The sequence below is a fragment of the Centruroides vittatus genome, unplaced genomic scaffold, assembly GCF_030686945.1.
Source record: "Centruroides vittatus isolate TY-2023 unplaced genomic scaffold, ASM3068694v2 scaffold_386, whole genome shotgun sequence".
Classification (NCBI taxonomy): Eukaryota; Metazoa; Arthropoda; class Arachnida; order Scorpiones; family Buthidae; genus Centruroides; species Centruroides vittatus.
In genome coordinates this window covers 2,611,910-2,625,596 of record NW_027122706.1, presented here as the reverse complement: position 1 = coordinate 2,625,596, position 13,687 = coordinate 2,611,910, and the positions used below count along the sequence as shown (strand labels likewise).

The following is a 13,687-nucleotide window of genomic DNA, read 5'->3' as shown; positions in this document are numbered from 1 at the left end:
GGCCCAGGCATGATATGTCTTAGACTGAAAAACTTTCAGAATGAAATCTTGCAAACTACTTCTGGTGCACACATTTTTCAAGTCATCTTTATCTTATATTGCACATATCTTTTTACAGATTTGTACCATGTTTTTGCTTTTTTTATTTTTAAAAAAGCATACTATGTTGAAAATACTTGTTTTGCTTATCCATTTTTCAATTGATGTTGAACACACAAAACACAACCAATGTTTTTTTTTTTTTGAAAAATGAACATTGAAATGTCAATTTCAAATGGTTACATGCTTTCAAAATTTGAACTTAAGCTTGTTGCTTTACATAATGTCTACTGCATCTATTACTGAAAAACTGCATGGATTTATTGGCCAACCCTATAGAATAAAAAATTTCTTTTATTATTAATTATTCTAATATATTCAATTTTTTAAAAAAATTTAATATTTAGGTTTCATATAGAACAGCAGATGTTATAGTCATGCCAAAACCATTAAAGCCAGAACTAAAAATAGTGTATCCCTTTGGGGTGAGACCCATAAATGATAACTTAAGTACTGATGATTTAGTTCGAAGGCTAAAGGTATGATTTTTTAATTCTAAATTTAAATGAATTTAGTTTAATTTAATTTGTAAAGTCATTATTTTATATTATTAAAATTAAATTTTTAATAATATGAAATTTTTTTGTTTAGGAATAAATGTTATTTTTCTATTATCACATTATCATGAATTATGTTTTTGTTTGGAATGTTACTGAATTTTATTATATTCTCCCTAATGAAATTGACTTAACTTTTGGGATAAAACAATTATTAAGTTTTTAGCTGTGAAAATTTGAATTGTTAAGTCAAGATTTGTTATGCATAAAACAATTCTTATTTCTTATCATAAATAAAAATAACCAAGAAATTATGAATTAATTTCATCTCATTTGGATGTGCAAAATAGATTTAGTTGATGAGTAATAATGGGCACTAACTACATAAAAGTTGTTAACTAGTATAAAAGGCAATGTAATTTAACTTCTAGTTAACTATGTAGTTACTTTGTTTTTATAAAAATGCTAAAACTACTAGTTAATTATATTTAAACTAATCTGAAGTAGGAAAAAAATTAGACAAGTAAAATAACAGTTTTGTTTCATTTCATCATTATTTCTTAACATTCATCATTAAATGCTGAGGAGTGGGAAGATATTGGGAGGTTATGTGCCATATCTCAAGCAGGATTGGACTTAATATAGATTTTACTCATTATTAGCATTTACAATTTTTTATAAAACTCATTTCTACTGTTAAAATTAAGCTTTTTGTTATTTTATAGTAATAAATTATGTAAAAAGGTTTTTAATAAAATATCATAACAGATTGCATCATGTGCAGTTTTAAATGTTGTTGCCAGAAAAATTAAACAACTTGTTGCTGGATATTTTAACTGATGTTTCAGAATATAAGCTTTTAAAATTTTTCATCTGACATTCTGCATCATCTAGGACTCTAGGTGTTAAAATTTGTTTCAACAAGGAAAATATGTTTTATGCAACATCACCCTTCCCAGTAGTGTTACATTTTAAAAATCATTCTTTACTTGCTGGTAGTTGTGTAACACATTAAAAACTAGGATTGGATTGAATTGATGGTTTAATAAATTACATCAGTTACATGACATTTGGCATATTGTACAGAAATATGTAAATCTCTGATAATTTGATAATTCGAAATTGTGATTATTTCATTTTTTGAATTTCAAACAAGGATTTCCTGTATTATGTTTCTCAATATATCAAGATATTCCTAGGTTTAAAACATAGCATTAATTTGTAACATGATATATATGAATTCTGTGTGTTTCTTAATGACCCCAGACAAACTATCTCCTTAGAAATTTGAAATAGAATCAATTGCCACATGTGTTCAATTTGGATTTTTGTGGCTGTTTTCTGCAAGGTGATTCTGATTGTATTTATACAGTATATATGTGTAAAGTTACAGATATGTCATTTAATTAGTTTTGTATGTTTTATTTTGTACTCAAGGCAAATATCTAAGACTTTATGGGATTTTTCAATTTTATTTTACATCTTTCTGTAAAACATACATATAATATTAAATACAGTCTGTACAAATTGAAGCTCACAGTTTTCAAAGCTGACAGAAATCAGAAACTGCTTTCAATGTCTCTCTACCTTTAGCCAATTCTTTATACTCAGTAGAATATACTGTAAAATAGTGAAAATCAGCAAGTACACACCACTTTTAGTTTTCAAAATAAGAATATTTCAATATGTTCTTTGTTTTAAAATTAGAAATAGTATCCAAATTGAAACATACTGGCTGTTCCAAATTTGAATGTTCTTTTTTCTTCTCTCTAGAAGACCACTGAGGATTATTATTATTATTTTTTTAATTCTTTCTGCCCTATGGGCACTAAGAGGGCCTCTTTTAGCAGGCCCATTATGGGTTTGGCCAGGCCCACAATGGGGTAACTAGGTGGTGAGGGACGGGGCCAACATATCCGAATGGACCACCCTGAAAAATTTCTGGGGATTTCTCGACCCATCCAGATTCGATCCTAGGTTCCCCAGAGCAGGCAGGCTGCTACCTTGACCAATCGGCCATCCGGCTGTCAGACCACTGAGGAGGATCTCTGAAAGGTCAAAAATGATATAGCTTTATACACAAAAGAAAATCCAGAAAAAAAAAGCTTAATTATATAAATGAACATTTTCAACTATTTTAATGTAGCTATCTTTGCTGAATTTTCTGGTGTGTAAGAAACTATAATATTTTATCCAGTTATTAAGGGACGCTGGTCAAAAATGTTTTGGTGTAAGTACTATTCAACATGAAATGAGAGTTGTTTTATATATAATATTTTATTAACATTTTTTAGACTTTGTTCTTCAGTTTTGTAATTTAAGGATTTCTATTATCTTCAATTATTAAAGAATTGGTAATTGCTGATCTCAAAAATTAGTTCATAAATAATTAATTTAGTACATATTTCTAGAAGTTATTGGATTCAAAAACTATTGAGATATTTTCTATTTACTTTTGTATATACATATAACATATCTTAATTGTTTTCTCCTTAAAAGTAGCGGATTATATTGTTAATTTAAGATTGAAAAAACTGTTGACAACTTTTTAAAAAGTATGTTTTAAAAGAAAATTCAGTTTTATTTTTGTGCTTATTATTCTAAAAAATAAAACTTTATCATCTCTATTTTATCAAACAAATAATTTTGGATTAAATTTAATTTTTCTTATCAAATAAACCTGTAAGATTATTTGTGTGTGTATTGAATAATTTCATGCTTGGCTTATCTTTAATATATAGGAAGATCATAATTAAAGAGTATGTGTTAGAGCTCTCTGTGGGAAAAAAGTATTGAGATTTTTCAACTGAGTTTGGTGTACATATTGTCTTGATTATGTAATATTTTTATTTTTGGGAAAAAATTTTACTTCAAAATTCAGCTGCTAGGGTGAAATTTGGCATTGCTGTCCTCATAATGTGCATATTACTTATGTTTTCTAACAAATTTTGGGTATAAAAGGCATTGCACATCACTTTTATACCCAGAATTCATTATAAAATATACATAATATGCACACACATTAAAGAGATGTCCCAACAGTCAAAATTTCACTGTAGCAGTCAAATTTTGAAATAAAATTTTTCTCAAAAATCAAAATTCAGAACAGTATGTATACCAAATTTGGTTGAGATTTGCCCAATAGTTTTTTTCTGTAGAGAGCTCTGAACACCTGTTTTTTTAATTATGATCATTCTATAAATCTTAATTGAAAATCAGAAGTTTTATTAATTTTAATCCAAACAGAAACCTTTAAGTTTTTGTTTTGAGTTTTTATTTGTCCAGTTGTCATTTTAGAAAATATTAATGTACTCTCAATTAATCATGCACAGAATATCTTGTTTGCAGATTATTCATGCAGCAGCTTTTTCCTTATTTTAATGAAAAATTGGCCAAGCAGTGATGTTGACCAAATTTTTTGGCAATTATTTTATTTTTAAGCAATTTTTTTTTATTTAAAAAGAATTTTGTTTAAACAATTCGTCTAAACAAAATGATACCATCTAGATGGAAAAATGTGAGCTGAAGTTTCTAGAAGTTTCTGAGGACAGTGTCCAGATTTTGTTTCTGTCTAAGAAATGTGTGTTTGATTATCTGTTTTTTTCAATTTTCCATGCATTCTCCCCATCATTAGCTTGGATAATCAGGAGTATATTGTAATTTATTCAGAGATAAAACAAATGATTTTCAAAGTTAGTAATAGAAAATGAATGGAATAAAATGTCTATAATATGATTCATAAAGACAGATAATATCTATATATGTTGTGTATTTACATGTATAAATTTGTGAAATCAGATAAAATAAAATACAAAATTATTCTGTATTGTGATTTTTATTATATTTTATTTTTTGAAAAACGCATTGAATAAGATTTACTATATTATTTTGGATTATGAATAATATAAGAATGATACAATTGCTTAGAATTTTGTAGAAATATGAAAGTAAAGATTTATAATTTTTAATATTGTGATGGTTTTTATATCATGATCATTCTAATCTTTGATCAATAAAATGGTAGTGTAGAATTTATAGTCCCATTAAATACACAATAAAGAAGATAGTTTAATAATTAAGATTAATTTTTATGCAGTTATTAATATAACTGATGAACTGCCTTGGAAGAACTGGACTTAGATTTAATAAAACATATCTGATTTCTTTTGAAATGATAGAATAATTAAAACTGAAGTCAGTGTAGAAAGTTTGGAAAACCAAAGATATCAAAAGTGTTTGTTTAAAGGGAAGAAATGGACAAAATAGAAATGACATCTTTCCAAAGATAGCTGATGATGCAAAACATTTTCTCTATTGAAGTGCCAAAATTTTATTTTTAGGTTTCCAAAACTTTGCTTTGTAGTTTTGTGTCAATTGAAAGACTTTATCCCAAAATAATTCAAATGCTGCATGAAGAATGAAAACTTACTTTTAATTTTACCACCTACTGTATTAACTTCAATTAAATCTAATATTAGTAACCAAAAATACAAGATATTTTTTAAAAATATATTTTTTTAATACAAAAATGTATTATTATTTTATTTTATTTTTAAGCAAATAAATAGCTTATCGAATGACAAATACCGTATTTTACGGACTATAAGACGCACTTTTTTCTTCGAAAAATTGCCTCCAAAATTCAGGTGCGTCTTATACTCCGTAGCGTCTTATAGGTATTTAAAAAAAAAAAAATTGCTTAAAAATTAAGTTGCGTCTTATAGTCTGTAGCGTCTTATAGTCTGTAAAATATGGTATATTACAAAATCATATATTGATAAAGTAGTAATTAGAGGTTTGACTTCTGTACTGGTGTGAGCAAATAATTCACATTCAACCTTTTAAAAACCAGTAATAAAAATTTGAAAACAAACGTTTTCGACCGTTAACTCGGTCTTCATCAGGTTCGATGAATCTATTTATATTGGGCTTAGTTTTCCATAAGATAAAGATATCATCGACGTACCTCCTATAAATATGTATATCTGAATTAAAGAGGGGTATGATTCTTTATAAATAGATTCATCGATGCAATGAACAACAACCCATATGGACTCCACATCAAGCTTGACCAAATAAGCAACACAAATGCAAACTTCTTAGACATCCATATGCAAATAGATGGCAACACAATATCCACTAAAGTCCATTACAAACCATGCTACACTCCATTATTCATCCCTGCCGTTTCGGAGGACCCCTTCTCTTACAAGGTAGCTGCCTTCCGTGCCCTTACGAAAAGAGCCTTCACGCACCACTCCAGAATCGAGGACACCATATCTGAATTAGAGCGCATCCAGATCATAGCCACAAGACACGGCTATAGCCGTACATTAGTTCATAACCTTGCGTCTGCACATTTGCATCGTACTGACAACACCAACACACGCACTAACGACTCCAATACCACTCAAGCACTTGTAGTAGTTGAATATAATAAACACCTAGACTCCATTTACAGGGAAATTGCCGCATACACCAACAAAAAGATCGCTTACAAGAGACGTAACACTATATATGACCTCATGCGCAATTCCAAGGACATCGTAGATAAAAGAATGGCACCGGGGGTATACTCTGTTCCATTATGGGATAGCAGATTCCAAAGAGAGCTTGTATACATCGGTTCAACGAAACGGTCGCTCGACAAGCGTCTACGCGAGCATAAATATGATATCGACCGCAACAGAGGCACCACTACTCTCTCTGCTTATGCCTCGACCCCGGGCATAAGTGCTGATCTGCAAAACGCGGAATTGATTAAAATATCCCACCGATTGGACCATCTGCGATCCCTGGAAAGTCTGGAAATATACAAGGCTGGACTGCACACAACCTGCATCAATTCTAAAGATGCGTGTAACATTTCTCAAGCTTGGAAGTTTTGTTACGAAGGGGATGTTCCCCATAGCTCCATTTAATTTGTTTGTATATGGATTGTAATTTCGTTGTGTTTTGCGCCACACGTATTACGCATGCCAACACGTAACACGAATGCGCAACGGTTCTATTCGAAAAAAAGTTGAATACGTTCTGGAACAGTTTTGAATCTCAATAGTTAGAACCTGATGAAGACCGAGTTAACAGTCGAAAACGTTTGTTTTCAAATTTTTATTACTGGTTTTTAAAAGGTTGAATGTGAATTAGTAGTAATTAGAATTTCAACAAAATTTCTAACTGAACTTGACTATAATTTCTTGTTTGTTTTTAGTTTGAAGTTTTATCATTTACATTAGTAAATTTAAGAGCATTTTTTAAAATTAATATTTGAATTTAGTCATTAAGTTATTTGTAGGAAAACTTTATTTCTAAAAGGTAGTATAGAGTATTTCTTTTCATAAGAAATAGAAACTGCAACTGTGGATATTCAGACACTTGAGAAACCTTTGTAAGTAGCAAAAACAATTTAATTGCCAACATTTTTGGTCATATTTAAAGACTATCTTCGGGTAAAATACAAAATCGAACAAAGCAAAAAATCGAATATAACAGAAAAAACTTGGAACATAGAATGCCAGTTAGTTTAAATTAAAAAATTAAAACAAAAGAATAAAAATAAATACATAGATAAAGGATGAAAAATAAATAACCAAGATAATAAATAAACAAGGAATATAAAGGTGAGTATTCCATAGACGGAGAGAGAAGTCTATCCTGGTTATTCTATATCCAACTCATAGCAAGCTCTACAGGCCATCAAAAGGCATTAAGATTCTTATAATTGATGGAACAGCCCTGTTGCACATATTTGTTAAAGTATAGAGCCTCCACATAACACATAAGATGTCTATTTCTGTTTTTTAATTTAAATTAACTGGAGTTCCATGATTTAAAGTTTTTTTCTGTTACATTCCAATTTTTACTTTATTTGATTTTATATTTTACTTGAAGACGATCTTTAATATGACTGAAAACATTCATAATTAAAATGTTTTTGCTACTTACAAAGGCTTCTTGAGTGTCTGAGTATTTCTTTTTATAGTTATTCAGAAATATATCACAATCATGCTATACTAATCCAATGTTTAAACCAACATCTGTACTTTTTTATTTTTTTGTACTACTTTTGGATATATGCTTCTATGTCATATTTTCAATATTACAAAATAAAAGAAAGAAAACATTATGATTAGAAAATTTTTTATGTCAATTTGATTTCAAATTAAAATAATAAGTGTAAAAATTATAATATTTATTTCTAGTAATTCTTTTACTTCTCATTTTTTTGTAATGTATTTATTATTTTGTAATGATATTTGGGGGATACTATAGATTACTATCTATGGAATTTCGGGACTTTGAGTATATATCTGAACTGAGGGGACCGAGACGAGTTCAATGACACCCTACTTTTGGACCGGAGACGAAAAATAAAAAAGTTATCATACTTTTTTCGGCGATCGCACAATGATAGGGAGTTGCGTCGCTCTCCACTAAGTCGGCCTCGCTATCGCAATCGGGAGTCCCGTTGCGTGCCGTTAAAATTGCCTTTAGTAGACGTTTCCTCCCTTTTTTTACTTTGTTCAAGAACTACCGTGAATCGATCACTAGTTTAGCACATGGAGGCGTGTGGTGGTGCCCATACGAGAAGTCAGTCGGGCCACCATGTTCGCTGCCATAAGTAACATTAACCGAAATGGCAATCGCGCGATGATCGGAAGTCACGTCGCTCTCTCCGCTCTCGTACCGTGTGTTTAACCCTACTGAAGATGACCGTAGTCCGACGTCATGGTTTGCAGACTTTATCGCAAGATGGCAGTACTAGCAACTATGGTGCCGTCTTCATGAGAGCATTAAAAAAGTATGGTAAGTGAAAAAGTATGATAACTTTTTTATTTTTTGTCTCCGGTCCAAAAGTAGGGTATCGTTGAACTCGTCTCGGTCCCGTCAGTTCAAATATATACTCAAAGTCCCGAAATTTCATAGATAGTAATCTATAGTACACCCGATATTTGTTTACACTTTTCATTATATATCTGAATTTATTTTCTTAATATTAACTCAATTTTTTTGGCAAATTATTTAAATCAATACATTTCAAAGTTAATGTTAATAGTTTCTTGATATTATATTATAATATAATTTATTGTTACATATTTCATTTCATTTATTTGACCATTTAGGGTTCAAGGTTAATTTATTGTCACTTAAAATTTCTATTTCATTGAAATTTTTAACATATTACTGCATAACAACAGACACTGAACCAATTTCCAGTGTGTATAATACAAAATATGAATACTGCACAAATATTTTTAGGAAACATTTGTGCAGTGTTCGTTTTTTGTATTATATGCATCAGAAACTGGTTCAGTGTCTATTGTTACATATATCTTGGTGTGGAGTGGTGTATATATTACTGAATGCCAGTAACACTAAGTTTCAGAGTATATGTACTCCATGTAATACCAGGAGGAGCTCAAACAGTAATGAGGGGATGGCATGATGTTGGGGTCACTGATTTTGATCAAATTTGGTGAGGATACAATGCATCCCCAACAACTGACATGTGCTAAGCAGTAAGGTGCAAAACTCAAAATGAAAAGAGAAAATTAAAGTTGAAAATTGCACAATCACTTAAAACCTTTAAAATATCTGTTATTTACAGAGTGGTTGGTGGCTCAGGGAGGGTATGCAAGTTTCATAATTGTGAGGTTGATGTTTTGAACCTCATTGGTATTAATATAATTTTTTTCTTTTATATAAAACTATAATGTTCACTTTATTCTTAATATTTTTAAATTTATTATATTGTCAGAGAGAAAAACTGATTTATTTTTATAAAACTACAAATGTACTGTACAATAAATAGGGTAATAAAACAATAAAATTAACCTGTTTCAAGTAGCAAGTCAACATCAAATGCAATTAAAAATGCTACCTAACAATGTTTATTTAAAAACAAAACATTTTCTGTATATTCATGTACAGTATGTACTTACTCTGGCAACAAAGTCAATGTTTAACTGAAATACAGTGGATGATCGGTTAACGAACAGTTTGGACAGTGAACAAATCGGATAATGAACACTTTCACGAAAGATTTTTGTGTGGACAACAAACACATGTTCAGATAACAAACACTTCACAGAATAAACACAAAAAAGAAGTGACATAAAATAACGAATACCAATTGGTTTTCCCTTGTCTCCAGGTAACAATTTGAAACCTTTTGGAGCACGGGAGACGCTCAACCCATTACCAATCAGATATTATTCCTCCAAATTTTGAAACTCTTTGCTGTAATTCCAGCTTTTTGTTTACTTTTCTGACAAATTTTTATAGTCTTTGTGAGACTGTTGAGCACTCATTAAGTTTTGTGTCAGTTTCTATTTTTTAAAGGTGAGAGTTTAACTGTCCTATCAGATATTCATTAACGGTTTAACACCAAAATTTTGAATTTCATTTGGGCCTCACATTTACATAATTCTTTCCGCGCTATTTGATTTTTGTTCACTGAATTTTTGTGAGTGTTTTCTGAACTTTTTATTTCAAAAAGACATTGATATTATTATGAAGCCTAAAAAGAGTTGAATGTCAAGAACCATGCTCAGTTTAGAAACCAAGCAAGAGATAATAGCCAAGGTAGAGAGTGGGCAGATGTCTCATGGTACTAGGCAGTATGGCTTGCACAGGTCTACAGTAGGCACAATCTTAGCTAAGAAAGATATAATCAAGAAGACTTGAGCAGCTAAAGGAGTAACGAAAATCACATCTGAGAAACAAAGATGTGCCATCTATGAAAAATGAGAGATTGCTATTAGAGCAGAGAGATTGCTTTTAGAGATTGCTCTATGAGAGATTGCTTTTAGTTTCTTATTACATGTAAATAAACATAGTAAGAAAGTATATAATTTTTTATTGTTTTTTGGGGTTTCCAGAACGAATTAATCAAATTCCCGTAAAAATCTAAAATCAGTTAATGAATGATTCAGATAGTGAACAAAGTCTTGGAACAGATTATGTTCATTAACCAATCACCCACTATGTCTATAATTGTGTCTTTATTTGCCAAAGAATGAAAATATCGCTTCAATATCTTTTGTCAACATTAATAGCATAGAAATTTGTTCTGCAGAAGAATCATTGCACGACAATATTGCAAAATTATACTTAAAGGAATTTACATATTGTGAAAACATCCTTCAAAATCAAGATCTAATTGCAAGGGTTCTTGTCAATTTTGGAAGTTGTAAAGGGGTAGGAGAAAACATTAAGTGCTCTGATATCTTCAAATGTGATATGGTATGTGTGATTCTCCTTCAAATTAGTTGATGACAGAAAGTATTTTTAAATGTTAATAAAGTTCATTTTTCTAGTGGCATATGTAAATCTTCTTATTGTAAGAATTCTGCATTTATTTAATGCACACACTGCAGAAATGTTTGTTTCACATGCTTTTACAACAATTATTATCCACAAAATTGTGCTCCCAAAGAACAAATAGCTTGAATAATGTTGATAAAAATGTCTTTTCTATTAACAAAATTGGTCTTGAATAATGTTAATTATATTTATATCTTATTGTTTTCCCAAATAAATTATAAATACAATAAATATAACATATGAATCCTGTATTCACATGAATATTCAAAAATAATTTTTAAATAAATATAAATTTAAAAATACCAAGAATAAACTGAAAATTATAGTTTTATAAAAAAAAACCAAAACTACATTATCAATAATACCAATGAGATTTGAAACATCAACCTCCTGATGATGAAACTGAGCACTAGCTACTCTATAAAGAATAGATATTCTAAAGCCTTTTAAGTGATTGTGTAGTTTTCAACTTCAATTTTCTCTTTTAATTTTGAGTGTTGTGTGTTACTGCTTGGCAGATGTCAGTTGTTGGGGATGCACTATATTCTCACCAAGTTTGATCAAAATCAATGACTGTAATGTCATACAATCCTCTCGTAAGATTATAAGAGTCAAAGGTTTTATTTAGTAAAATATTTTTTGGGACATCTTCAGATCCAAAAAAGTTTGAATCATAATTTTGAATGAGAACATCTGTATATTTTCATGGAATGTTCTGAAGGAATTTGAATGGAATTTCTATTTGATTATTTTATTTCATTTTATTATTTTTATTTTATTATTACTATTACTCTTTATTTTCATACTTTACTTCTACTTTACTCCATTTATTTAATTACTGTTAAAATTACACTAGCTGTTTTCTTTTAAACTATTTCAAAAGTATTTCAAATCTGTCTTTAACAGATGTTTTTTAATTCTTCTAACTTGAAGTGATTCAGTTCAGTCATTATGGCCAGTGGGATTGCCACGGACATAACCAGTGTAGAGTTGTTGCTAGAAAAATGGAGTCAAATATAATTTTTTAAATTACTTTATCTTAGTAAAAATTTCTTTCTTTACCTTCTATAAAATTTCTTAATAAACAATTGTTAGTTTATCAAGAAATTCATCAAGAAGATTGTTATCAAGAGCTTGACACTTAGTGTATGTCATGACATCAGTAGCAAAGTATGATTGCTTTTAAATTTATTATAATTATGTAACTCAGATAGTGTAGAAATAATGTGTTCAATATATTTCACGAAAAATGCCAATAACGGCAATGTAAATTTAGTTATGAGAAATAGTTTTGAGCTTCTGAGCCTAAAAAGGAGAGTATTATTAATTATTTGCATCAATTTGATCATGTGATGAAATAGTTAAAAAGAAACTACTAAAGCATACTTCATTTAAAAATTTTTATTATAATTTAGAAAGAGATTATACAGAAAATGAAAGGAACTACTGTATACATCATTCATAGAGAATGATATCAGACAGGAAAATATATAGAATGTCTATGATACTGCATAACACTTTTGTGCTTTTTGATTTATATGAATGTTCTCCAAGTAGCTGCTACCAAATATAAATATTTACTGAATATTTTATTTTACTGAAGAAATTGATTAACTATTGACATAAACACATTTCCAATAACCTTATATAAATCAGCAAACACCTTAAAAATGTCAACAAACACTTTAATTAAACTCTAGTTAATGTTTCCGGCCTTTACCATTCAACTATCAAATACTATGCACACATTGAATCAATTTCAAACTACAACTTTGAAAGTGATTCAGTGTTGCATTACCCACCTGACAGCCAGGACTTAGTCCAGGCGATAAAAGATCACGGCATCGATAAATTACTGGACATTACTGGAGTGGGTATCACCCAGCATTTAGCTGAAATTGGGAAGCTTCAGATAAATATTCACGGCAACAATTTTAGTAGCAGAGGGGACTGGAACATTTACACGGATGGCTCAAAGAGTGAGAAAAGGACAGGAACCACTTTTGTAATATATAATGGTAATAATAACCAGATCGAGCATCTTCGCTGCTAAAGTTTAAAGCAACAAACTAAACTGCACCCTCACTGTTCAGATAACCAGGCAGAGCTCTGGGCTATGCTCAGAGTCTTAACAACTAATCAAAAGAAGTATAGGGGCAGTATTAACTTTAATACCGACAGCAGATATGTGCTGAACATACTTAATAATAGCGGTAAAAGTACTGAAATAGGAATAAAAGCCAGACAACTAGCCAATAACCTAAACAACTGAAGATCCCTTGTCTTTAATTGGACTCCAGGTCACTCCAGAGTTGAGGGTAATGAGGAAACAGACAGGCTAGCCAAAAGAGCTGCCTCCCTGGAGTTACACTATGCCTATGATAAGATCCCTGTCACAGATATCAATAGATACATTAGTAACAAAATCCTGAACATCTGGCAAAGAGATTAGGAAACCTCCAATACTGGCAGAGTCACTTATAACTTCTTCCCTTCCATTAAAAAAAGACAACACCTAATTTATATAAATGTTAACTATATTATGACGCAATGCTTCACTGGCCACGTCAATCTACTGAGTTACCTCAGCAGATTCAAAGTAAGGGACAACACTACTTGCGACTGCGACTGCCAGTCTGTGGGCGATATATATCATGCTCTCTTGGACTGCCCAAAGCACGACGCCGCCTGCCATCTGCTATACTGTCTCACCATTCAAAATGGCCAAAACTGGTTACCCAGCATAGATTTTTCTGTTCTTCTAA

General features: G+C 30.3%; 1 protein-coding gene across 2 annotated transcripts in view; it reads left to right on the top strand.

Annotated features, from left to right (window-relative positions):
* The window catches only part of pds5 (cohesin associated factor B pds5), a 128,048-nt gene that overhangs the window by 12,879 nt on the left and 101,482 nt on the right, over positions 1–13,687 (top strand). For both annotated transcript variants that reach the window (XM_067286657.1, XM_067286658.1), the window contains exon 2: positions 447–578. In XM_067286657.1, coding sequence (XP_067142758.1) covers positions 477–578 — 102 coding nt within the window. In that variant the 5' untranslated portion in view covers positions 447–476. The remainder of the gene's footprint in view (positions 1–446; positions 579–13,687) is intronic.